Source organism: Thalassophryne amazonica, chromosome 1 (assembly GCF_902500255.1).
Source record: "Thalassophryne amazonica chromosome 1, fThaAma1.1, whole genome shotgun sequence".
Taxonomy (NCBI): Eukaryota; Metazoa; Chordata; class Actinopteri; order Batrachoidiformes; family Batrachoididae; genus Thalassophryne; species Thalassophryne amazonica.
Genome location: NC_047103.1, coordinates 133,056,980 through 133,084,377, shown reverse-complemented (window position 1 = coordinate 133,084,377; position 27,398 = coordinate 133,056,980). Strand labels below are relative to the sequence as shown.

Sequence of the window (27,398 nt, the reverse complement as noted above, 5' to 3'; positions counted from 1 at the left end):
GCCGTGAATTTTGCTCCCAGAGCGCTGTAGCCCAAGCGCGTGCCTCGCCGCGAAGCAGATTAATTACATAAGCTATCTTACTAGCATCAGTCGCGTACATGACGGGATGTTGTGTGAAGACGAGCGAACACTGCATAAGAAAGTCCGCGCATGTCTCCACACAACCCCCGTACGGCTCTGGAGGGCTTATGTATGCTTCAGGGGAAGGTGGGAGGGGTCGTTGAACGACCTGTGGAACGTCACTGTTGCGCACAGGATCGACAGGAGGGGGAGCCGCAGCAGCGCCCTGAGGGTGCGCTTCCACCTGCGCGGCGAGAGCCTCCACCCTGCGGTTAAGGAGGACGTTCTGCTCGGTCATTAGATCCAATCGAGCCGTAAAAGCGGTGAGGATTCGCTGCAACTCACCGATCATTCCTCCTGCAGACGCCTGTGCGCCCTGCTCTTCCATTGGCCGTTCAACAGCCGGTTGACGCCCCTCGGGGTCCGTCACGGTGGCCGAGATATCCTGTTGTGAAAGTGTAGGAACACGGACCCACAACAGGGGGCGCAAATGAACGGACAATGGAGGAAGTCAAATAACAACACTTTACTGTTGTGAATAAGCACAACAAACACAACGGATTACAACAATAGACAAAGAAGTCAATTCACAAAAATGTGTCACGTGGGCAGGCTCGAAGATAAGAGACGTCTGTCCAAAGCAGAACCGGAACCACACGATTTCCTCCGCCACCGAACCCCGGGAATACTGGAGCCGCCAAGTCCCGAACTCCCAGGTGGCCACTGCCTCCGCGTGTCGGATCTGGTACTGCTGGCGAGGAACAAAAACAGTTAAATGTGGGTGCGTTTGCACCCAGCAACCCGTATGGCGGGAAAACCACCTCCACCTCTCGTTGGAAGAATGTCTGCTATTTAACGCACAAAATTAATAAAGGGTTACTGTCAAAAAAGACAACACAGTCAGCTGAGTACGGTACCTTCTAGGTAGAGCGATATCTCGGCAAAGAGGTGGAGATGTCGTCCTGCTGATATACCACTGCTGATCAGATGATTTGTGACAGCTGTTGTAGGCGATAAGTGACAGCTGTCACCCTGGCTGCTCCTGTGAGGCGGCAGCGCCCTCTGGTGCCTGGAGCCCGCACTCCAGACAGGGCGCCCTCTGGTGGTGGTGGGCCAGCAGTACCTCCTCTTCAGCAGCCCACACAACAGGCAGAAGAGAAGAAAGGAGATAAGACTTTATTGGTCCCACACCAGGGACATTCATTTGTTACTAGCACACGACCAATATGTTGCCTGGTTGATATCTGAATCAAGTTTATTGCCAAGTAAGTTTTCACATACAAGGGATTTGCTGTGTTGTTTGGGACAAAATAAACATAACTGGAATAAAACCAGTACTATAATTTCAGGAGCTAAAGTAGAATATATAGGTTTGCCTATTGACCTCTATAAATGTGTACAATGTGCTGTTAAAATGAGCAGGTCAAATTTTCTGTACGTTAATGTATCATATGGACTCTCAGGAGAGAGGTGCGTGGTAGAGTGAGACCGTGTCAGTGGCCATCCCAATGAGGCCGACTACAGATGGAAAATAATTTTTTGTGGTGAAAGGTTTGAGTCCTGATGGACAGCAGCCTACTACCAGAGAGGAGTGTCTAAAAAATGTATGAGGTGAGGGTGGATCCAGTGATGACTGTGTAGAAGTGCACCTGTTGGGCCATTAAAAATTGAAATAATAAGGGAAAGGGATAAAGAAGAAAGTCTATGAGCCAGTCATCAATTTGTACCAGGGTCAAAAGTTAAAGGTGCTCCAATTTCAGTAAAAAATGATGCAAATTATTGGTTGAAATAAAAGGATTAATAAATGAAACAGGTTTGACTGTGTTGAATGTTTGGCCTCCAAAGTAAAGGTCAAACAACGTCAGTGTACATTGGATTGGATTCTTTGACATGTGACACATGTTACCCTGTAACATGATAACTAAGCATGACAGACAGTATAAACTATTCATTTTTAGAACCCTATTAACCCAAATAATAATTTGGAAGCTGAAATGTGCAGTGCATCACATAATTGTTCAACAGTCAGTTGGTATAATGCTCCTTTGACCTCCAGTTGTCGGTTCTTTAACTCAGACTGCATTTTATCAGGAAAGTAGGCAGAAGTCGGAAAATCATGTTTTTAATTGGGTTTTTGCTAGAGGTGGGCAGATTGATCCTAATATCGATAATATCGAATGCTGGTATTGATATTGAATAATCTGTTGTGTGGTCGCCAGAAGAGGAGGTACTGCTGGCCCACCACCAGAGGGCGTCCTGCCTGAATGGCGGGCTTCAGGCACGAGAGGGCGCAGCCGTCTCACGGGAGCAGCTGGAGATGACAGCTGTCCCTCGTCACCACCTGACAGTTGTCCCTCATCATTATCACGATCACCATAAAAGCCGGGCAGCAACTCCACCTCGCTGCCGAGAAATCAGTCTACCTTACAGGTAAACCTCTCAGCAAGTTTTGGTGCCGATTGCACAATTGTTTGAGTATTTCGCAGGCGCTCCTGGACCGTGCCACAGCGGGAGGCTGGAATAGTGGAACCTTCAGGCGATGACATATCTCTCTCCTTAAGGATAAGTAGAGTCAGGACCTGCACGTAGTTGTTTGGAGGTGGAGGTGTCTGCCCTCCATACGGAACTGTTTTGCTGACTGTTTACTGGGTGTGTGCACACACACCTACCGTTAACTGTCTCTGCTTCCTGCCAGCAGTACCAGATCTGACAGCTGGAGACGGTGGCCACCTGGGGACTCAGGACTTGCCGGCTCTGGTGTGTTCCAGATCCGTTGGCAGTGGAAATCGTGTGGGACTCGGCTCTTCTCTGGACAGACATCTTCTATCCTCGAGCCTGCCCACACGTCACCATTGTACATTGTGTAACTCCAAAAACTGTAATTGTTTGTATCTCGTTGTGCACTTCACAACAGTAAATTGTTACTTTTGGCTATTCCATTGTCCATTCATTTACGCCCCCTGTTGTGGGTCCGTGTCATGACACTTTCCCAACATGATCCTCGTGTAAAAAGATAGATACTCAAGCTTTTTTTTTCTCCCGCAAGCAGTGTCTGTAAGAGCAGCGCTGTGCTGTGTCACACAACATGGAGCAGTGCACCCTTGTATTGTGGTGTGTCAGCCCTCTACCTCAGGAGATTTTGTTTTAAGTTGGGTTGAGTGATATTTTTTTTTAAACAAAAAATTTTATTGTGATAATAAAGTATTTTGTTGTCACGTACAATGTTTGGCAAAATTCTATCCTAGGTCTTTTATATCCTTTGGATCTATGAAGCTTAAATATGAAAAAGTATCGGTGTGGATATCGGCAATATTGGGCCTGTATTTACTTGGTATCGGATCAATACCAAAATTCCCGGTATCGCCCACCTCTAGTTTTTGCTGCTCCCTAGTGGTTACTTTTGCTCATTTTAGGATACACGTTGCCAATGTCTATCTGAAGACCAACTCTGGTTCTTCTTTGCTAGATGGATGATCAGCGAGAGGGTTCCACTTTCAGCTCAGACTATATGCGGGTACGTGCACGCTCTCGTAGGAGGCAGTGTTGCCAGATCAGTTTCCAGTTGCAACGCGTTATTTTTATTTTTATCATGGACTACTCGTGCTTCATGTTCAGTCGTGCACTTCTCTAATGTTGAGTGGTGGCTCCGCCTTCATAACCTTTCGAAGCTGTAGTGATACAGTGGCTGGATTGCAGCCGTCACAACTTTATATGTCAGTCTACTCCATACTAATACGTATATGTACTTAGCTGACTTTATGCCTCAAGAGTGCTGCCCATAGCTGAGTACTAATGCGAACTATTTATATTTATAAGAAAATGATAAAAACTATATTTTAAAACGTGTGTGCATAATCATTTGTTTGTTAGAATTCTGCCACCGGCATTTTTAGTCATTATCTGGCAACACGTAGGAGAAGACTGCTTCATGTGTTCGAGCATTGTTTCACGCTTCGAAGCTCGCAGCAGCCGAAACATAACTGATTTTCACTTTTCGCCTGGACATAATTTAAACCCCTGTACATAAAAACTGTTTTAATAACTCTTCCAAGCATGGATACGAAAGGCTTAAAGGTAGCGTCTATTGGCTTTAGCAACTCACGTTATAATGCGTGGATAAGATAGCTTCAAAGCTAAATATCGATGAATGATGCTAACGTTATTTCCACAAGTCTTTTTAAGACGATTAAAAAAATGTAATGCTCTTAATGAAATATGTGTTATGTTTGCGTGTAAACGAGCTAATATCTTGTTAATGCTGATAGTTATTGCTTTTTCCACTTAATATTCCCAATCATTTATTTTATAGACACCACGAGAGCTTCCTCCTCTTCCACAGGTAAGTCAAGAAGAAAAAAAATCAAGTAATGTCACTTTTGTCAGTAACGATTAAGACTATTACTTAAGAGTTCTATTTTTTTCTTTTATTAAAGATCTTTTTGCATCTGTTGACTAAGTCACCCACTCATGTTTTTCCAGTTCAAGGAATTGGCCACGTTTCATAAAAATCTGAATTCATTGAAATATGACAAAGTTCTTGAGAGTTCATGCCTTTTTTGGCAAATAGATGTGCCTCAGTGCATAGAAAGCAGATCTTCTCCACTTGCTTGCATTCATGACTTTATTTATAAAGTCATAAATACTCTCTTGGGCCGACTGTGCTGGAAATTCTTAATCTTTCTTTAACTTCTGTATCTGTTCCTAAACGTTTCAAATCTGCAGTGATTAAATCATTACTTAAGAAACCTGATCTTGACCCTGGTGTGTTGAAAACTATCGGCCGATATCAAATCTATCATTTTGCTCTAAAATTATGGAAAAGGTGGTGTCACAGCAGCTCGTGGACTATCTTACTGAGAATAATCTCTTTGAGCCACTGCAGTTTGCTTTTAGAAAATATCATTCCACAGAGACGACACTCACTAAAGTGGTAAATGATCTTCTGCTTGCAATGGATTTGGACACCGCTACGGTTCTGGTGCTGTTAGATCTCAGTGCTGCGTTTGATACCATGGATCATCATATTCTACTTGATAGGCTGGAAAATTACTTTGGGATTACTGGAAGTGCCCTTGCATGGTCGACATCATACTTGACCAGTTGTTCTCACTGTGTTTTGTACAGTAACACTACCTTTAACCTTAGTGACATGAAATTTGGTGTTCCACAGGGGTCCGTCTTAGGCCCCCTGCTTTTCTTCCTTTATATAGCACCCCTTGGACACATATTGTGGTGTTTTGGGATTACCTTTCACTGCTATGCTGATGATACTCAGTTATACATGTCGATAACTGCTGGTAATCTCATTCACATAAAATCCTTAGAAGATTGCCTTGCATCAGTGAGAAGTTGGATGTCTAGAAACGTCCTACTTTTAAACTCTGATAAGACTGAAATGATAGTTCATGGTCCAGTGAGACATCGGCATCAATTTGACCAGTTAACGCTTTGCTTAGGCTCGTGTGTCATACATCACACTGACAAAGTGAGGAACCTTGGGGTAATTTTTGATCCTACATTGTCCTTTGACCTCCGGAATTAGAAATATTACGAGGACTGCTTTCTTCCACCTGTGAAATATAGTGAAAATTTATCCCATCCTGTCTATGGCTGATGGTGAGACCCTAAGCCGTGCGTGTATCTCTTCTAGATTGGACTACTGCAATGTTCTATTGTCTGGTTTACCGCAGTCCAGCATTAGGGCTCTCCAAGTGGTTCAAAATGCTGCAGCCAGACTTTTGACACAAAGCAGAAAGTTCGACCACATTACACCCATTTTGGCATCTCTTCACTGGCTTCCTGTCCCAGTGAGACCAGATTTTAAGGTTCTGTTACTAGTCTATAAAATTGTTCATGGACTGGCACCTCCCTACCTAGTTGACCTTATTAAACCTTATGTACTGGCCCGGGCTTTGTGTTCTCAGGGCTGCTTTGTGTCCCTCGGGTGAATAAGAAGTCTGCGGGTCACAGAGCTCCCTCTTATCGTGCCCCTGTTTTGTGGAATGATCTCCCTGCATCAATAAAACAGTCAGATTCTGTGGAGACTTTCAAGTCCAGACTTAAGATGCACTTATTTTCCCTTTCGTATGGCTAGCATACTGGCATAGTATAGTTCTATGCTTTTTACTCTTTTAAATCGTTTCATTAGGAAATGGAGCATGCCGCTGCCTCAACTTTACCTAAATTCTGGGTCTTTTAGTGAAGCTTAGGGCTAGGGGCCGGTGATCACCTTAGTATTTCCTGTTTTTGTTGTTGTTTAATGCTGGTAAATTGTACTGTATTTCTTGTCTTTCTGAAGCCTGATTCTGTTTTTTTTTTCTCTCTGTTTAAGGTGCAGCTCCATCCAGAGATGGGTGTGGTATTTGTGCTAGAGACCCTCCTGTCCTGTGCAACAACAGCATTTCCTGTATGTTCCTTTTGTGAATTGTTCTGTAATTTGTGTCTGTAGCATGGCCCAAGCAGACGGTCACCCCTTTGAGTCTGGTCTGCTTGAGGTTTCTTCCTCAGAGGGACTTTTTCCTTACCACTGCTGCTCTGGGGATTAGTAAAGTTAGACCTTTCTTGTGTGAAGTGTCTTAAGACAATTCTCTTGTGATTTGTTGTGATTGCCTCTACTGGTGGTTGGCTCTCACTGCGGTATTGTATCACTTCCTGTTCCGGAGCATAGTGGTGTTTTGCTGTATCTGTTAGCTGTTTAATCTGCGCAGTTAGATTGATCTAGATAACTAGATAACGATTTGTTTCACAGTGTAATCTTCACGTGCCTTAACTAAAGCACTCCCTCTGCTGAATCACCTCTAAATTATTTACACATTATTCACTTTGTGTGTTTTTAGGAATCTGCTAGCTTAGCGCAGCTACTAGCTCTTAGTCGATTTAGCATGGCGGCTTCTCCTGTCTCTCCCGCACTTTTCTGCTCTGGGTGTGAAATGTTTAGTTATTCCTCAGCCTCCTTTAGCAGTAATGGTACTTGTAATAAGTGTAGCTTAGTCGTAGCTTTGGAGGCCAGGCTGGGCGAATTGGAGACTCGGCTTCGCACCGTGGAAAATTCTACAGCTAGCCAAGCCCCTGTAGTCAGTGCGGACAAAGGTAGCTTAGCCGCCGTTAGTTCCCTTCCAGCAGATCCCGAGCAGCCGGGAAAGCAGGCCGACTGGGTGACTGTGAGGAGGAAGCGTAGCCCTAAACAGAAGCCCCGTGTACACCGCCAACCCGTTCACATTTCTAACCGTTTTTCCCCACTCGGCGACACACCCACCGAGGATCAAACTCTGGTTATTGGCGACTGTTTTGAGAAATGTGAAGTTAACGACACCAGCAACCATAGTCAAATGTCTTCCGGGGGCCAGAGCAGGCGACATTGAAGGAAATTTGAAACTGCTGGCTAAGGCTAAGCGTAAATTTGGTAAGGTTGTAATTCACGTCGGCAGTAATGACACCCGGTTATGCCAATTGGAGGTCACTAAAATTAACATTGAATCGGTGTGTAACTTTGCAAAAACAATGTTGGACTCTGTAGTTTTCTCTTGGCCCCTCCCCAATCGGACCGGGAGTGACATGTTTAGCCGCATGTTCTCCTTGAATTGCTGGCTGTCTGAGTGGTGTCCAAAAAATGAGGTGGGCTTCATAGATAATTGGCAAAGCTTCTGGGGAGAACCTGGTCTTGTTAGGAGAGACGGCATCCATCCCACTTTGGATGAAGCAGCTCTCATTTCTAGAAATCTGGCCAATTTTCTTAATTCCTCCAAACCGTGACTATCCAGGGTTGGGACCAGGAAGCAGAGTTGTAGTCTTACACACCTCTCTGCAGCTTCTCTCCCCCTGCCATCCCCTCATTACCCCATCCCCGTAGAGACGGTGCCTGCTCCCAGACCACCAATAACCAGTAAAAATCTATTTAAGCATAAAAATTCAAAAAGAAAAAATAATATAGCACCTTCAACTGCACCACAGACTAAAACAGTTAAATGTGGTCTATTAAACATTAGGTCTCTCTCTTCTAAGTCCCTGTTAGTAAATGATATAATAATTGACCAACATATTGATTTATTCTGCCTTACAGAAACCTGGTTACAGCAGGATGAATATGTTAATTTAATTGAGTCAACACCCCCGAGTCACACTAACTGCCAGAACGCTCGTAGCACGGGCCGAGGTGGAGGATTAGCAGCAATCTTCCATTCCAGTTTATTAATTAATCAAAAACCCAGACAGAGCTTTAATTCATTTGAAAGCTTGACTCTTAGTCTTGTCCATCCAAATTGGAAGTCCCAAAAAACAGTTTTATTTGTTATTATCTATCGTCCACCTGGTCGTTATTGTGAATTTCTCTGTGAATTTTCAGACCTTTTGTCTGACTTAGTGCTTAGCTCAGATAAGATAATTATAGTGGGTGATTTTAACATCCACACAGATGCTGAGAATGACAGCCTCAACACTGCATTTAATCTATTATTAGACTCAATTGGCTTTGCTCAAAATGTAAATGAGTCCACCCACCACTTTAATCATATCTTAGATCTTGTTCTGACTTATGGTATGGAAATTGAAGACTTAACAGTATTCCCTGAAAACTCCCTTCTGTCTGATCATTTCTTAATAACATTTACATTTACTCTGATGGCCTACCCAGCAGTGGGGAATAAGTTTCATTACACTAGAAGTCTTTCAGAAAGCGCTGTAACTAGGTTTAAGGATATGATTCCTTCTTTATGTTCTCCAATGCCATATACCAACACAGTGCAGAGTAGCTACCTAAACTCTGTAAGTGAGATAGAGTATCTCGTCAATAGTTTTACATCCTCATTGAAGACAACTTTGGATGCTGTAGCTCCTCTGAAAAAGAGAGCTTTAAATCAGAAGTGCCTGACTCCGTGGTATAACTCACAAACTCGCAGCTTAAAGCAGATAACCCGTAAGTTGGAGAGGAAATGGCGTGTCACTAATTTAGAAGATCTTCACTTAGCCTGGAAAAAGAGTCTGTTGCTCTATAAAAAAGCCCTCCATAAAGCTAGGACATCTTACTACTCATCACTAATTGAAGAAAATAAGAACAACCCCAGGTTTCTTTTCAGCACTGTAGCCAGGCTGACAAAGAGTCAGAGCTCTATTGAGCCGAGTATTCCTTTAACTTTAACCAGTAATGACTTCATGACTTTCTTTGCTAATAAAATTTTAACTATTAGAGAAAAAATTACTCATAACCAGTGATGCCGGTTGTTACTTAGTGTTACTTAGTAACGCGTTACTCTAATCTGACCACTTTTTTTAGTAACGAGTAATCTAACGCGTTAATCTTTCCAAATCAGTAATCAGATTAAAGTTACTTCTCCATGTCACTGTGCGTTACTATTATTTTTCATTGTGGGTCGATAGCAGCATTAAACTTGGTCCGTGGGCAGGAGGTCGGGGTTCGACTGAACTGCCCACTTTAAGTGAGCTGTGAGCTTTTCATCCGCGGTTTTTTGCAGCTGCTCGACTCGTCCTCACCTCACCTTAAAGCGTGGTGATCAGCACACCTGCACTGAGCTTTACAAAGACATTTTTATACTTTTTTTCCTCCTTTATTTAGAATTCTGAGCTGAGCCGCTCTGTATCTGGTCGTTAAAAACAGCTGATCCTCCGCGACGCGTCAACAACTAACACTATTTTCCACTCAAATGCACCTAAACACTCTTTCTGAGGACCACATGATGTGAAAACGCAATAAAACTTTCTTACCTGTAAATCTGGTCATGTTTTCTGCATAAATAAATGTTATCCATTCTTTGTGCTCAAACGCCAAAGCAGGGGCGAATCCAGATGGAATGGGGGCGTGGGGCAAGGATGTGCCCCCCTCCCCCACAACACCCCTAGATTAAAGGTCCAGTTTTGAAGCCGTTTTTTACTACAACTACTAATATTGCTTAAAATAATGATAATTTCGACAAGTAAAATGTTTAGAGAGAATTTAAATGTTAGAGAAATGTTAGAATTTAATAGTTACATTTATAAACAATGTAGGTTCAAAATTGCAAGTTTTACTGTTACAGTGCTGTCAACAGTTAAATATGAGGTCAAGAAAGAGGTCTTTATTGTACTTTTTATAAAACAAGTATTTATTTTCATTGAAGTCAAGAAAGGGTGACTATAAAGTTTGTTTTGGCAAAACAGGTATCATTGTCATGTTGAGGTGGCAGAGGGTTGTTGTCGGCAGCTGGGAAAAGTAACTAAAAAAGTAACTAGTAATCTAACTTAATTACTTTTACAATTGAGTAATCAGTAAAGTAACTAAGTTACTTTTTCAAGGAGTAATCAGTAATCAGTAATTGGATTACTTTTTCAAAGTAACTGTGGCAACACTGCTCATAACCATCCCAAAGACGTATCGTTATCTTTGGCTGCTTTCAGTGATGCCGGTATTTGGTTAGACTCTTTCTCTCCGATTGTTCTGAGTTATTTTCATTAGTTACTTCCTCCAAACCATCAACATGTCTATTAGACCCCATTCCTACCAGGCTGCTCAAGGAAGCCCTACCATTAATTAATGCTTTGATCTTAAATATGATCAATCTATCTTTATTAGTTGGCTATGTACCACAGGCTTTTAAGGTGGCAGTAATTAAACCATTACTTAAAAAGCCATCACTTGACCCAGCTATCTTAGCTAATTATAGGCCAATCTCCAACCTTCCTTTTCTCTCAAAAATTCTTGAAAGGGTAGCTGTAAAATAGCTAACTGATCATCTGCAGAGGAATGGTCTATTTGAAGAGTTTCAGTCAGGTTTTAGAATTCATCATACTACAGAAACAGCATTAGTGAAGGTTACAAATGATCTTCTTATGGCCTCAGACAGTGGACTCATCTCTGTGCTTGTTCTGTTAGACCTCAGTGCTGCTTTTGATAGTGTTGACCATAAAATTTTATTACAGAGATTAGAGCATGCCATAGGTATTAAAGGCACTGCGCTGCAGTGGTTTGAATCATATTTATCTAATAGATTACAATTTGTTCATGTAAATGGGGAATCTTCTTCACAGACTAAGGTTAATTATGGAGTTCCACAAGGTTCTGTGCTAGGACCAATTTTATTCACTTTATACATGTTTCCCTTAGGCAGTATTATTAGACGGCATTGCTTAAATTTTCATTGTTACGCAGATGATACCCAGCTTTATCTAGCCATGAAGCCAGAGGGGACACACCAATTAGCTAAACTGCAGGATTGTCTTACAGACATAAAGACATGGATGACCTCTAATTTCCTGCTTTTAAACTCAGATAAAACTGAAGTTATTGTACTTGGCCCCACAAATCTTAGAAACATGGTGTCTAACCAGATCCTTACTCTGGTGGCATTACCCTGACCTCTAGTAATACTGTGAGAAATCTTGGAGTCATTTTTGATCAGGATATGTCATTCAGTATCTCTAAAATTAGAAAGGTCTTGTCTCAGAGTGATGCTGAAAAACTAATTCATGCATTTATTTCCTCTAGGCTGGACTATTGTAATTAATTATTATCAGGTTGTCCTAAAAGTTCCCTGAAAAGCCTTCAGTTAATTCAAAATGCTGCAGCTAGAGTACTGACAGGGACTAGAAGGAGAGAGCATATCTCACCCATATTGGCCTCTCTTCATTGGCTTCCTGTTAATTCTAGAATAGAATTTAAAATTCTTCTTCTTACTTATAAGGTTTTGAATAATCAGGTCCCATCTTATCTTAGGGACCTCATAGTACCATATCACCCCAATAGAGCGCTTCGCTCTCAGACTGCAGGCTTACTTGTAGTTCCTAGGGTTTGTAAGAGTAGAATGGGAGGCAGAGCCTTCAGCTTTCAGGCTCCTCTCCTGTGGAAACAGCTCCCAATTCAGATTAGGGAGACAGACACCCTCTCTACTTTTAAGATTAGGTTTAAAACCTTCCTTTTTGCTAAAGCTTATAGTTAGGGCTGGATCAGGTGACCCTGAACCATCCCTTAGTTATGCTGCTATAGACTTAGACTGCTGGGGGGTTTCCCATGATGCACTGAGTGTTTCTCTTTTTGCTCTGTATGCACCACTCTGCATTTAATCATTAGTGATTGATCTCTGCTCCCCTCCACAGCATGTCTTTTTCCTGGTTCTCTCCCTCAGCCCCAACCAGTCCCAGCAGAAGACTGCCCCTCCCTGAGCCTGGTTCTGCTGGAGGTTTCTTCCTGTTAAAAGGGAGTTTTTCCTTCCCACTGTTGCCAAGTGCGTGCTCACAGGGGGTCGTTTTGACCGTTGGGGTTTTTCCGTAATTATTGTATGGCCTTGCCTTACAATATAAAGCGCCTTGGGGCAACTGTTTGTTGTGATTTGGCGCTATATAAATAAAATTGATTTGATTTGATTTGGCGCTATATAAATGAAAATAAATTGAAAATTTAAATTGAATAACACACCCACAAAATATCTGTAAGAATGTATAAAGTGTATGATGGTAAAGACCAGAGAGAAGTAAGTGGCCAGCTTGACCTCCTCTGCATTTAAAGTGACAGACACAAAAGAAGTTCCCGTAATTTATGGACAATAAGCCGCTACTTGTTTCACATGCTTTGAACACTTAAACCATGATGCGGCTAATTTATGGATTTTTACAGGTTTTCTCATAAGTCGAAATATGTCAGTTAATGCTGTCCATTGATTGGCTGAAAGCTGTGGTCCTCATGTGGAGTAAATTAACACATGGAGTAAATATAAAGTATTACCTGTTCATTTCAGTGATTTCATCACATCCTGAAGAAAAATTATCCACATAAAGCCTCCTGTTTTTTGAAAACGACGTCTGAAAATACTTTAATTCCTTGTCGTGGCTGAAGAAAAATCCCTCTGTGACACGGGTACTTTGCACCACAGTTGCTCCGTCAAATCAGTCAGCGGAGCCTTCTCTCCCGCACCGGGTCTCTGTCTTTGCGTCACAAGTTGAAAAAGTCACAGCGCTTTATTACATCTCAGTTACCATAGGCACCACGGGATTCTGGCTGCACGCGATGATAGTATCTCAAGATCCACAAAGAAAAAAAAAAAACAAAAAGTCAGTTTTGCCTTCGTGTGGAGACACCGCACGACACCGTGCTCATCAATATTTACGTGTAACACCTTCAGAAAAACGAGCATTTATGGTATATATTTAATTCGAAGTTAAAAAATCTTTCTGTCTAACATCTTTCTGTGTAAATATCTCATGTTACAACGTTGAGACCTGCGGCTTATAGAGAAGCGTGGCCTATTTATGTACAATTTCTTTCTTTTTAAAATTGGTGGGTACGACTTATATTCAGGTGCGCTCTATAGTCCAGAGATTACGGTATCGATATGCCCGCAGTCCATCTGAAAAATTCAGCAAAAGTCAGTGAACCCAGCAGTCATTCCTCAAACTGGGTCAGAATAGGTTTGTTTCCGTGTTTTTTGGTATTTAAGGAGTTTCAAGATCAGAGGCTTGACAACAGAACCTTATGATGCTATGTATAAAAGTGTATCTGTATGTTATGTCTGCACAAACTTGAACTCTGTGAGAAAATGTTTATGAAACGTAGGGTTTGGTGGTACATCAGTGTAGTATTGCACAGTGATGTGAAAAATTGGGCCAACGAAAAGTCCGCCAAGCCAGAAATATTCTTTTAATGATGCCAATGCAAAATAATGAAAAATAACACCAGTTATCTGTTCATTTGGTAATCAATAATGCAGTGCTGAGGTTGTGGTGTTCAAAGCTCTGTTTATTTTCTGTTTTGCTGAGCTTCGAATGAGTCAGAACACCTGTTAAATACTTTCCTTGTACTGTTACTGACTATATTTACACATGAAGAATTAAGTGAACAGTCATGGAAATACTGTGATTCTGTTGTGTGAACCAGCTAATTTTTGCACTTCAGGCTTGTGAATGATTGTTAATTATACACAGCCATAGCTTTTTTTGTGAACATAACACTAAAAATCTTTGATTCATTTAGTTTTTCATCCAGATTTTAACTTTGTAGGAGTATATTTGAAACATGAAAATAGTCCAGATTAAACTTGTTCAAACAACATAATTATTGAAGGGCTCAGTAATAATAATGCAAGACCTGTTTTTTCTACACTTTACATTTTCACGTGTTTGAGGTTGAATGTTAAATGCCACATTTTAATCTCCAAAGTATCATAATTTTGTGAGTTTTTTTCACAGACGTTTTCCTGCTTTTTAGGCTGGACATAGCTTGTTTGAGACCTCTGTGACTTCTGTAACAGAAATACACCTCAGAAGGTTTGATTTTTTTTTTTTTTTGCCTCGGATTATTCAAATACCGCCCCATACTCAATTTTGAGAACATATAATACTCTACCATGTGTCCCAGTTGAAAATAATTATCAAACAGACTTAAATGTTTTTGTATTTACATAAAAGGATGATGCATGATACTCCATCCAAAATGTGGGAAGAATGTAATACCATGATGCAATACGTCACCTTCTAAAAAATGAAAAACACCATATTATTGATTTCTGGTTATATTGGTCATGATTCTGGAGTGGAGAACAATACAACATTTTTGCTTCTCTTTCATTTTTTTATACCCGCTTTCTCCAATCAAAGGTGATGTTTGTGGGGGGGGCTATCAGTCATGAGTCAGGCAGGGTACACCGTGGACAGGATGTTGGTCAGTCACAGGGCTACATATGAACAGACAAACACATTCACACCTGCAGCAGACCCATCAATATCATCAAAGACCCCACCCACCCAGCACATGAACTGTTCACCCTCCTACCATCTGGTAAGCATTACCGTAGCATGTGGTACAAAACTACCAGACATAGCAACAGCTTTTTGCCAGGCCATCAGTCCACTTAACTCACTTGAGAAAATTCCAAAAACATGATAACCCCTACACCCACAAAGACCAGTTGACTGTTAAAATGTCTGTACAATGACCTTTATATGCACAAGAACATATAGGTTTACATACATATGGATCTCCATGCTGCTATTCTGCTTTTTGCACCTTGCAGGGGTGGTGGCCAAGTAGTTAATGCGCTTGGTTTCAGTTCAGAAGGCTCTGGGTTCAAATCCCACCCCTGCCACATTTCTCCATGTAATGTGGAGTTGCGTCAGGAAGGGCATCCGAACTTGTGCCAATTCAACATGCAGATCCACCTTGGATTTGCTGTGGCGACCCCAAGTGCAAACAAGGGAGCAGCCGAAGGGACTTACTAGTAACATACCTCATAACTGACTACACTTTTGGCACACTGAATATTCTGCAGAATGTAGTATATGCTTGCTGTCTGTCTGCTTATGTTGCATTTATTTACTTACTAGCTGGGGTACCCGGCGCTGCCCGGGTTAACATAAGACATAAGCCAAATGCCAATCATTTTAATCAAAACAATTGCCCAACATTTGTTTTTGTAATGCTGATGTCTTATAAATATAATAGTTAATGGGCTAAAGTTTGTCCAGCAGAACTCTAAGAGGTGGACTCCCCAAACTAAGTGGAAGTACTTGGTTAAAAGACAAACGCATTTGAAGTCCTTCATGCAGACTTTGTTTTACAATCAAATTTATAACAAAATTACAAAAGGTAGGTAACAGTAAATGTAAATATCAACGAATCAAAATTGAGGTAGTGGTGTATTTCACTATTTTTACGTTGCAATTTTACAAACATAAAATGAATGTATTCAGATAGGAAGGCAAACTGGGTTGTACAGGACAGTCAGGCGCTTATCAGTTGAGAACATAAAGTAGCTGAAGAAAGGGATTAAATAAACATAGATGGCCAACACATATACAGGGCTGGAAATTTGAATCTGCCTGGTCATACCCACAGCCTCAGCCTAAGCATGTTGTTGTTTTGCTGAGTGTGCTGTGGCTGTGCTGTGCTGAGTGTGCTGTAGAAAGGGATTAAATAAACAGAGGTGGCCAACACATATATAGGGCTGGAAACTTGAATCTGCCCGCTCATACCCACAGCCGGCTATTTTGGGGTAATTTTCAGTTCAACTTTTAAAAAAAATGGTACCAGTTTGTTCCCCATACCATGAGGATTCAGAATATATATAGTTTTTAGGGCTACATATTATAGTTTGGGTGTTTATCCCGGACAGATAGAAAGACAGACAGAAGTGGCAGCATGAAAAGCACATGTTACAACACTGTATGGTCTTACATAAAAGGCTATTTCTTACATAAAAGGCTATTGTGGGGTTAATTTTCAGTTGAACATTTTAAAAAATGGTACCAGTTTGTTCCCCATGTCATGAGGATTCAGAATATATATAGTTTTTAGGGCTACATATTATAGTTTGGGTGGGGTGGAATTAGAATTCTGACCGCTTTATACTTTTTGTACTCAGGCTTTCTTGATGACATCATCAGGATGGGGGGGGGGGGGGTGGAAGCTGAATTCTGCAATGGATAAATAGATAAAGAGAATAGAATAGAGTATTAAATTATTGGTTGCTCAGAACTTTAAAAAAAAATCTGCCTGGTCATACCCACAGCCGGCTATTTTGGGGGTAATTTTCAGTTCAACTTTAAAAAAAAAATGGTACCAGTTTGTTCCCCATGTCATGAGGATTCAGAATATATATAGTTTTTAGGGCTACATATTATAGTTTGGGAGTTTATCCCAGACAGATGGACAGACAGAATTAGCCTTTTATGTATATAGATTAACTAGCTGGGGTACCCAGCGCTGCCCGGGTTAACCTGTTTTAGACATAGGCCAAATGCCAATCATTTTAATCAAAACAATTGCCCAACATTTGTTTTTGTGATGCTGATGTCTTACAAATGTAATATTTAATAGGCTAAAGTTTGTCCAGCAGAACTATAAGAGGTGGACTCCCCAAACTAAGTGGAAATACTTGGTTAAAAGACAAACATATTTGAAGTCCTTCATGCAGACTTTGTTTTGCAATCAAATTTATAACAAAATTACACACAAACGATAGGTAACAGTAAATGTAAATATCAATCAAAATTGAGGTAGTGGTGTATTTCACTGTTTTTACATTGCAATTTTACAAACATAAACTGGCTTTAAACAGCAAATGTAAATATTACAATGGAGAAATATTTCTTCATGAAATTCAATTAGTGTTTTCTGACCATTAATTTTGAAGGGCCTCTTGATAGACAATGTTCCTTGTCATGCCACCTCGTGAGTGGATGTACAGCTGTTCTGGGTTACCAACCCTGGAGCAGCCGACATACAACTGGCCATGGGAGAACACAGGCTCTGCCAGATTCAGTCCAACCACCTTAAGAAACTGTCCCTGAGCCTTGTTGATGGACATTGCAAAGCTGGGTTTGACTGGGAACTGCAGACGCCTGAACTCAAATGGCATGTCTGATAACCTAGACAGAGCTTTAATTCATTTGAAAGCTTGTCTCTTAGTCTTGTCCATCCAAATTGGAAGTCCCAAAAACCAGTTTTATTTGTTATTATCTATCGTCCACCTGGTCGTTACTGTGAGTTTCTCTGTGAATTTTCAGACCTTTTGTCTGACTTAGTGCTTAGCTCAGATAAGATAATTATAGTGGGCGATTTTAACATCCACACAGATGCTGAGAATGACAGCCTCAACACTGCATTTAATCTATTATTAGACTCTATTGGCTTTGCTCAAAAAGTAAATGAGTCCACCCACCACTTTAATCATATCTTAGATCTTGTTCTGACTTATGGTATGGAAATAGAAGACTTAACAGTATTCCCTGAAAACTCCCTTCTGTCTGATCATTTTTTAATAACATTTACATTTACCCTGATGGACTACCCTGCAGTGGGGAATAAGTTTCATTACACTAGAAGTCTTTCAGAAAGCGCTGTAACTAGGTTTAAGGATATGATTCCTTCTTTATGTTCTCTAATGTCATATACCAACACAGAGCAGAGTAGCTACCTAAACTCTGTAAGGGAGTTAGAGTATCTCGCCAATAGTTTTACATCCTCATTGAAGACAACTTTGGATGCTGTAGCTCCTCTGAAAAAGAGAGCTTTAAATCAGAAGTGTCTGACTCCGTGGTATAACTCTCAAACTCGTAGCTTAAAGCAGATAACCCGTAAGTTGGAGAGGAAATGGCGTCTCACTAATTTAGAAGATCTTCACTTAGCCTGGAAAAAGAGTTTGTTGCTCTATAAAAAAGCCCTCCGTAAAGCTAGGACATCTTTCTACTCATCACTAATTGAAGAAAATAAGAACAACCCCAGGTTTCTTTTCAGCACTGTAGCCAGGCTGACAAAGAGTCAGAGCTCTATTGAGCTGAGTATTCCATTAACTAGTAATGACTTCATGACTTTCTTTGCTAACAAAATTTTGACTATTAGAGAAAAAATTACTCATAACCATCCCAAAGATGTATCGTTATCTTTGGCTGCTTTCAGTGATGCCGGTATTTGGTTAGACTCTTTCTCTCCGATTGTTCTGTCTGAGTTATTTTCATTAGTTACTTCATCCAAACCATCAACATGTTTATTAGACCCCATTCCTGCCAGGCTGCTCAAGGAGGTCCTACCATTATTTAATGCTTCAATCTTAAATATGATCAATCTATCTTTGTTAGTTGGTTATGTACCACAGGCTTTTAAGGTGGCAGTAATTAAACCATTACTTAAAAAGCCATCACTTGACCCAGCTATCTTAGCTAATTATAGGCCAATCTCCAACCTTCCTTTTCTCTCAAAGATTCTTGAGAGGGTAGTTGTAAAACAGCTAACTGAACACCTGCAGAGGAATGGTCTATTTGAAGAGTTTCAGTCAGGTTTTAGAATTCATCATAGTACAGAAACAGCATTAGTGAAGGTTACAAATGATCTTCTTATGGCTTCGGACAGTGGACTTATCTCTGTGCTTGTTCTGTTGGACCTCAGTGCTGCTTTTGATACTGTTGACCATAAAATTTTATTACAGAGATTAGAGCATGTCATAGGTATTAAAGGCACTGCGCTGCGGTGGTTTGAATCATATTTGTCTAATAGATTACAGTTTGTTCATGTAAATGGGGAATCTTCTTCACAGACTAAAGTTAATTATGGAGTTCCACAAGGTTCTGTGCTAGGACCAATTTTATTCACTTTATACATGCTTCCCTTAGGCAGTATTATTAGACGGTATTGCTTAAATTTTCATTGTTACGCAGATGATACCCAGCTTTATCTATCCATGAAGCCAGAGGATACACACCAATTAGCTAAACTGCAGGATTGTCTTACAGACATAAAGACATGGATGACCTCTAATTTCCTGCTTTTAAACTCAGATAAAACTGAAGTTATTGTACTTGGCCCCACAAATCTTAGAAGCATGGTGTCTAACCAGATCTTTACTCTGGATGTCATTTCCCTGACCTCTAGTAATACTGTGAGAAATCTTGGAGTCATTTTTGATCAGGATATGTAATTCAAAGCGCATATTAAACAAATATGTAGGACTGCCTTTTTGCATTTACGCAATATCTCTAAAATCAGAAAGGTCTTGTCTCAGAGTGATGCTGAAAAACTAATTAATGCATTTATTTCCTCTAGGTTGGACTATTGTAATTCATTATTATCAGGTTGTCCTAAAAGTTCCCTAAAAAGCCTTCAGTTGGTTCAGAATGCTGCAGCTAGAGTACTGACGGGGACTAGCAGGAGAGAGCATATCTCACCCGTGTTGGCCTCTCTTCATTGGCTTCCTGTTAATTCTAGAATAGAATTTAAAATTCTTCTTCTTACTTATAAGGTTTTGAATAATCAGGTCCCATCTTATCTTAGGGACCTCGTAGTACCATATTACCCCATTAGAGCGCTTCGCTCTCAGACTGCAGGCTTACTTGTAGTTCCTAGGGTTTGTAAGAGTAGAATGGGAGGCAGAGCCTTCAGCTTTCAGGCTCCTCTCCTGTGGAACCAGCTCCCAATTCAGATCAGGGAGACAGATACCCTCTCTACTTTTAAGATTAGGCTTAAAACTTTCCTTTTCGCTAAGGCTTATAGTTAGGGCTGGATCAGGTGACCCTGGACCATCCCTTGGTTATGCTGCTTTAGACGTAGACTGTGGGGGGGTTCCCATGATGCACTGTTTCTTTCTCTTTTTGCTCCGTATGCATCACTCTGCATTTAATCATTAGTGATCGATCTCTGCCCCCCTCCACAGCATGTCTTTTTCCTGGTTCTTTCCCTCAGCCCCAACCAGTCTCAGCAGAAGACTGCCCCTCCCTGAGCCTGGTTCTGCTGGAGGTTTCTTCCTGTTAAAAGGGAGTTTTTCCTTCCCACTGTAGCCAAGTGCTTGCTCATAGGGGGTCGTTTTGACCGTTGGGGTTTTTCATAATTATTGTATGGCCTTGCCTTACAATATAGAGCGCCTTGGGGCAACTGTTTGTTGTGATTTGGCGCTATATAAAAAAAAAGTTGATTGATTGATTGATTGATGGGATAAGTGGAATCCTTGGTATAAAGACATCTTCTCCCTTGGCTTTGCCTGTCATTACTGTGGCCTCCAGGACTCTTGGCATCAACTTCTTAATTGTGCGTCGTGTTCCGTTGCAGAGCTTGGGTGGGTCGAGATTCCGCAGGAGCATGACTGGGGCACCAACTTTGAGCACCAAGCTGTGTGGTGGGAGGCCTGCTGGTGCCAGGCTGTTAAGGAATTCAACTGGGTAGTTAACCACCTCATCTGGATCAGGCACTGTGTCAGTTGACATGTAGCTGGAGGCCTGTCCTGGAAGCTGGGCCAGAAGCTTAGCATTGATGTCATCCACTGCCAAGTTCTTTGGAGCAAGGATAGCACACTCGCTCAGCCAGTTGTGGTTCTGGTAGTTACCCTGGAGGTTTGGAAAGACTTTGGCCACCAATTCACATATGTCATGAACAGTGTGACCAAAGGGCAGCTTGACCTGGTCATCCAGAGTGTCAGGGTGCCCAGTAACCATAAAAGATTAATAGATAAAGAGAATAGATTAAAGCATTAAATTATTGGTTGCCCAGTAACTATAAAGTATTAAAGTGAAAGTTCTTTTTGTCTAAGATTTTTAGCAATAATGATTAAAGCAGAATTCTGTAACAGATAAATAGATAAAGAGAATAGATGAAAGCATTAGTCCAGTAACCATAAAAAATTAAAGTGAAAGTTCTTTTTTTCTAAGATTTCTAGCAGTAATGAATAAAGCTGAATTCTGTAATAGATAAAGAGAATAGATTAAGGCATTAAATTATTGGTTGCCCTTAATAGTGTCTTTAGCAAGTAAAAGATGTCTTACCTTTAACCTTTATGTATCTTGCCAGCTTTTTCTGTCCTGTCATAAATGGTGAAAATACAAAGTTTTCAGACAGCAGATCTTCAAACTGTACTGGGTTGTACCCAAAGGTAATTTTATTTTACAGATTCAGTATAATGTTATGTTGAATCACATAACTTATTTGGTTGAATGTATTCAGACAGGAAGGAAAACTGGGTTGTACAGGACAGTCAGGTGCTTAACAGTTGAGAACAGTTGAGAAACCACATGGTACAACACTGTATGGTCTTACATAAAAGGCTATTGTGGGGTTAATTTTCAGTTAAATGTTTTAAAAAAAATGGTACCAGTTTGTTCCCCATGTCATGAGGCTTCAGAATATATATAGTTTTTAGGGCTACATATTATAGTTTGGGTGAGGTGGAATTAGAATTCTCACCGCTTTATACTTTTTGTACTCAGGGTTTCTTGATGACATCATCAGGATGGGAGGGGGATTAGAATACTGACCGCTTTCTAATTGTACTCAGGCTTTCTTAACGAGATTATCAGGATTGGGGGGGGGGTAGAATTAGAATTCTGACAGCTTCATACTTTCTGTATTTCTTGATGACATCCTCGGGGTGGGGGGTGGGGGTGGGGGGTTGAAATTACAATTCTGACCGCTTTGTAATTTTTGTACTCAGGCTTTCTTGATTACATCAAGTAACCATAATTGATAAATAGATAAAGAGAATAGATTAAAGCATTAAATTAAACTATGTAACAAATTTTTATTTTTGTTTTGTTCCTGGGTACACAGTGTGTTTTCCTAACCTTTTATGCCTTAAATAAATAGAAAATAGCTGTTATTCCACAGAAACTTTGCTTCTGTGATCAGGACAATGACATTTTGAAATTTGTCTGTTTTCAAGAATATTCTCGATTCACCTTCACTACTACTGAGTAGTCTTCCAGAATATTCTTTAACTGCTAGAACTGGCCAGAATTTTCTAGACGTTTCCAGAATTATCTAGAAATTTCAAGAAACTTTTAGAACTTTCTAGAATGTATTAAAAAATAAAATCAAAGTTTGTGCTGAATGTAGTCATTTTTCCATAGACTTTAGACATAAGCATTTGAAATATAACACTTAGAAGCCAGGAACAAAAATTGTGTTACATAGTGTTATTGGTTGCCCAGAACGTAAAAAAAAAATGGCACCAGTTTGTTCCCCATGTCATGAGGATTCAGAATATATATATAGTTTTTAGGGCTGCATATTATAATTTTGGAGTTTATCCCGGACAGACAGACAGACAGACAGAATTAGCCCTTTATGTATATAGATAACTTCTCCACCTTTAACATTTATGAATCCAGATGAACATGAAGTTTAGTGAATGTTTCATGTATTCACACGATGATCGTCCCTGAGGTTGAAAAGCTTTGATGTGTGACCTCTGCACTGAATAATCCCCAGTCCTGGCAGATGCATGATTACCGATTTAGCCACAGATTTAACACTGTCAGTCGGATGTGACGTGTTACTCTAACTCTCCTCTGACTTGATTCTTGGGTGGATGTTTGAAAACTCTGCGGTAAAGTTTCCTTTTTTCTAGGTTCTTGTTAGTGCGAAGTGTCAAGTGCTTTTTCCAACAATGATTTATGGTCTAATTAATAAATAATTTGGATAATAATGGTACTTACATAATCTTAGGGGGACCTTAAGGTAGTTTTAATTGTGCAGGGTTTCAGCTCTGGTTAGTAGTTAATTTTCTTGTTTGTTTGGAGTGTGCTTCTTTCCAGTCAGTGTTGCATTTGTTAGTTGTGTGTTTAATCGTTCACTGTGATTTAACAATGTTGAGCGTGTCAGTCAGTCTGACACAGTTTGCACAAGAAGTATTTTCTTTTTGTTCCCTTTTGACATGTTTAAGAAAGTATGTGCTCTGAATTGCATAAATAATCTACTGGCGATGTTCCACCACAGGAACATCAGAAAAATTATTCTTTACTTCACATAAGCATAAAAACAAATCTTTCAATCTGCTAAATGCCAGTATGTTAAAGGTGTTGTGTTAAACATTTGAATTAACATTATTGGCTTGTGATTTTGATTTTCTCTCTCATAAGCGAGGGCATCAAGCACGTCCCACAATGCCGAGGTAGGTGAATGCGCATGTGTGTACCACACGTGTTAAAATCTTGTGTACATGTTTGTTGTAAAATAACATATTTCCTTCTCTCTGCTGGGCGCCACATGGACATATGAAGTCAAGACACAGTTGGTAAGATTTCTGATATAAAAAATACTGATCTTTGTTGTGAAGTACTTGGTATAATTCATTCTTGTCAATTATCATTTTGTGCAGGGGACATTTCAGGACACAAACATAAGAAGAAAAAGGCGAGGAAGGAGACAGAAGGAGTGGACGACTTGGACAGTATGCATAATGACCAGACATGCTTTTGCAGTATTTGCCATATTCAGGTCACAAGGGCTTTTCAGAGCGAGTGTGCAGCGCGCTCAATTTGTTCTCTCCATTTGTGTATGTTTTTGTTTTTTTTTTGCAAAAGTGAATGTGGCAACAACACACTTGGACGTGCAGACGGGGTGGGGATTTCTACATCACTATCTGGCTTTTTAAACATCCGGTGAACAATGTTGACAATCACCATCAGGGATTCACGACAGTAAAAAGCGAAACAGTCTGCGAGTCATAACCAAAAGATTAGGAATAAAAAGCAGAGGAACAAGTGACGGCTATCATCCTGCTGGGAGGGTTTTTTTTTTCGTGGCTGTTCAGTGAAGCCAGGCAGAACTGAAACAGCCGGCCTGGCCAAAGACCCAGAGACCCGGTCAGAGAGGAAGAGAGACAGCGGTCGGTGAGATCAAGCCGACACAATCAAACTGAAATTCTTCACTTTTGGATATATACACACATCCAGTTTGAGCAATGGAGCATCTGCAAATTTGTCTAAAGTGAGTAATCTGAAAATAAAATGTTACTTTAGTGCTCCAGTGAACACTGAAGTTTAATGGGTTAGCTTAGCCTTTAACTGCAGAATCATTCACTCAGTCGAGCTAAGTGAATGGTTTATAATTGGAATAGAGCTGGACAACGATTAAAAATTTTAATCGCGATTAGTTGTATGATTTCCACAATTAATTATGATTAATCGCATTGTTATACTCAAAATCCAAAAATGAATTCAAAAGTAGTGTATAGCACAATTTTATTTTAAATGTTCTGCCATATGAACGAAAGCATCGGTGGTGCCAGGGGGGCACTAGGGGGTGCTAGAGCTCCCCTATGTCATAGCACCCCCAAGAAAATAATTCCTCATTTGTTATTTTAATTTAATTTCATCCCGTGTTTTTAAGGCCTTGTCTGCACTGAAACTGAACTTCTCCTATACAAGCTTTTTCTTTGTCATTTTCAAAAAGTGTTCCATTCAAGAAATATCTCCGTTCTCACAAATCCAGTGAAACTGTGTGAAAATGCTGTAGTACATATGCCAGGCCTGTATGTAGTACTGTAACGCTTCTACAAAAAAATGGAGAAGAAATGTGAGCATGACTTCTTTTACTTGCTGATTTTATGTCTTCATAAATTACAAAGGTTAGCAACATTACAATATAAAACAACAGGGTTTCTTTGCCATTGAAAGCCATTTGGACTGGTGTATAACAGCATATTAATACTTGAAGGAAGCTTGTTATTTTCACTTGCTGGTTCTCCTTCAGAACAGGGGACGGAGATGGGAGGTCTCAGCAGCAGGAGGGCATCTGAGACAGTGGAACCACTTCCTCTTGAAGCTACAAGTGATGCTCCGCCACAGAGGAGGAAGAAGAAAAAGAAAACTGCCACCAGAGGTGAGACTGTGGCACTAAACTTTAATTGTGAACTAATGACTGAGATCTTAGTTTTGAAGACATGAAAACTACAGAGTATATTGTAAGTATGCATTTATTTATGTGTTACAGAGGAAGGACTTCTTTATTATGACAAACAGTCTGGCTGACAAGCTGGTGTTTTTAATATAAACACCAATGATGACTAAAAAAAAGTCACACACAGGAAGTAAAATAGTCCAGACAAGATGAACTAATCCTGAATGTCCTGTTTTAAATGAATGTCTGTCGAAAGTGCAGTGGACAAACACAACAAATGAATGGGCCAGAACTGTAACGGTTCAACAGGTCTTTTAAATCTGATTAATGAACAGTTTGTCATGAATGTTAAATAATGTTAATTTGTTATTGGATGTTTCAGAACTCGAGGAGGACCAAGCAGACCTAGTGAATGGATATGACTGTGATCAGACCACAAATACAGAAGAAGTGGCCAGAAAACCAAAAAAGAAAAAGTAAGAAATCAGAGATGAGTTTGATGTATTTAAGTTTCTATCCAGCTTAACAAAACCTGCTTCTTATTTTACTCTTTCTTTCGTTCTTTGTTAAAAAGACCATAAAATTGATGCACCACATTATATCATTACTGATATGTGGGTTGATCTGAAATCAGTGGGTACCCACAGTCATGGGTCAGACAAATACATTTTAAATGGGTCATTTTTGGGTCAGTAACAATACATTTTAAGCACATTAGTCAAACATTACCTAAAGGCTAACATCAGTGTTTAAGAAATAATTGGTTTCTAATACCTGATTAATTGAATAACTCCAATCATGAAAAGACGCAGTGTGTGCTGACCACAGATACTTGTGTGATTGGAGAGTGAACATGGAGATTGTGGGAGAAGTTGAAGATGAGAGAATTAAAAATTTGAAAAATGCAAACCTCAAAGAAAAGTACAGTGTGAGAAGTATTTGGTGAGGTTGTTTGTGAAGACGACAGCAGTGCAGGGTTCTGTCTTCATCAGCATTTGCAGTTTGAGTCGCGGTCAGGCTGAATAAATGAAATCATCATTATCAACACACGTGTCAAATCTTCCGGTCACATTTCACAGATACCCACTTTTCTAAACAATGCACAGAAGCCGCATTATTGGAGTCTTTGATCCACTTATGGTTATATTCGCTGCTTTAAGCAGTGTTAAAGCAACATGCTAGGTCCACATTGCTCCATAGATGATATGTTTGGGCTGCAAAAGTGGAAACAGCAAATTTGTTCACCCAGGAGTGGAAACAATTCACCACACATCACATTTGTGGTCTGGCATATGTCCCATATACTTTTCAGAGGGAATTGTAAGATCCTGTGACGGGATTTTTCAAGGACACTGGTAGGAGTGAGTTTGTCAAGCGCTGAGCAGCGGTTCATAACTCAACTGTGTGGATCCGCCCTGCTAAGCCAGAGATAAAACACATGTAACGTCTTCTAGCTTTGGGGATATACTCAGAACAATGGCTTATTCACTGCTCTGACCTGTATTACTCCCCTTGCAAGGAGAAATAAACTCCACAAAGGCATTTTCAGAATATTTTGAGTCTTTATTTCTGATGTACAGTACTCACAGGTTTTGGTCAACATTTTTTTCGCCACAATCTTGAAGGTTGTGCTGAGTGGATTAAATTAGTAAATTATGATGATTATTTTTACTTACTATTTTTTAATTAATTTATTTATTATTTTTACTTATTATTTTTATATTTATAATGATTATTTTTAATATTATAGGTTACATATCCAAATAAACCCAGCCAAATATTTGATAATGTGATGTATATACAGTTGTATGTAAATGTTTGGGCACCCCTGATGATTTCCATGATTTTTCTTTATAAATCATTGGCTATATGGATCAGCAATTTCACTTAAATATATCATATAGCAGACAAACACAGTAATATTTGATAAATGAAATGACGTTTATAGGATTTACAGAAAGTGTGCAATAATTCTTCAAACAAAATTAGGCAGGTGCATAAATTTGGGCACCCTAACAGAAAAAATACATTAATATTTAGTAGATCCTCCTTTTGCAGAAATAATGGCCTCTAAATGCTTCATATAGCTTCCAATGAGAGTCTGGATTCTGGTTGAAGGTATTTTGGACCATTCTTCTTTACAAAACATCTCCAGTTCAGTCAGGTTTGTTGGTTTCCAAGCATGGACAGCCCTCTTAAAATCATACCACAGATTTTCAATAATATGCAGGTCTGGGGACTGAGATGGCCATTCCAGAACATT

At 40.1% G+C, this 27,398-nt stretch overlaps 1 protein-coding gene across 1 annotated transcript in view; it reads left to right on the top strand.

Annotated features, from left to right (window-relative positions):
• Window positions 1-4,026: 4,026 nt before the first annotated feature.
• tmem237b (transmembrane protein 237b) overlaps window positions 4,027-27,398 on the top strand; it is a 43,810-nt gene continuing 20,438 nt past the window's right edge. Inside the window, exons 1-7 of the mRNA XM_034174836.1 lie at window positions 4,027-4,134; window positions 4,370-4,399; window positions 23,374-23,405; window positions 23,515-23,528; window positions 23,613-23,684; window positions 24,989-25,117; window positions 25,518-25,611. Coding sequence (XP_034030727.1) covers window positions 4,114-4,134; window positions 4,370-4,399; window positions 23,374-23,405; window positions 23,515-23,528; window positions 23,613-23,684; window positions 24,989-25,117; window positions 25,518-25,611 — 392 coding nt within the window. The 5' untranslated portion in view covers window positions 4,027-4,113. The remainder of the gene's footprint in view (window positions 4,135-4,369; window positions 4,400-23,373; window positions 23,406-23,514; window positions 23,529-23,612; window positions 23,685-24,988; window positions 25,118-25,517; window positions 25,612-27,398) is intronic.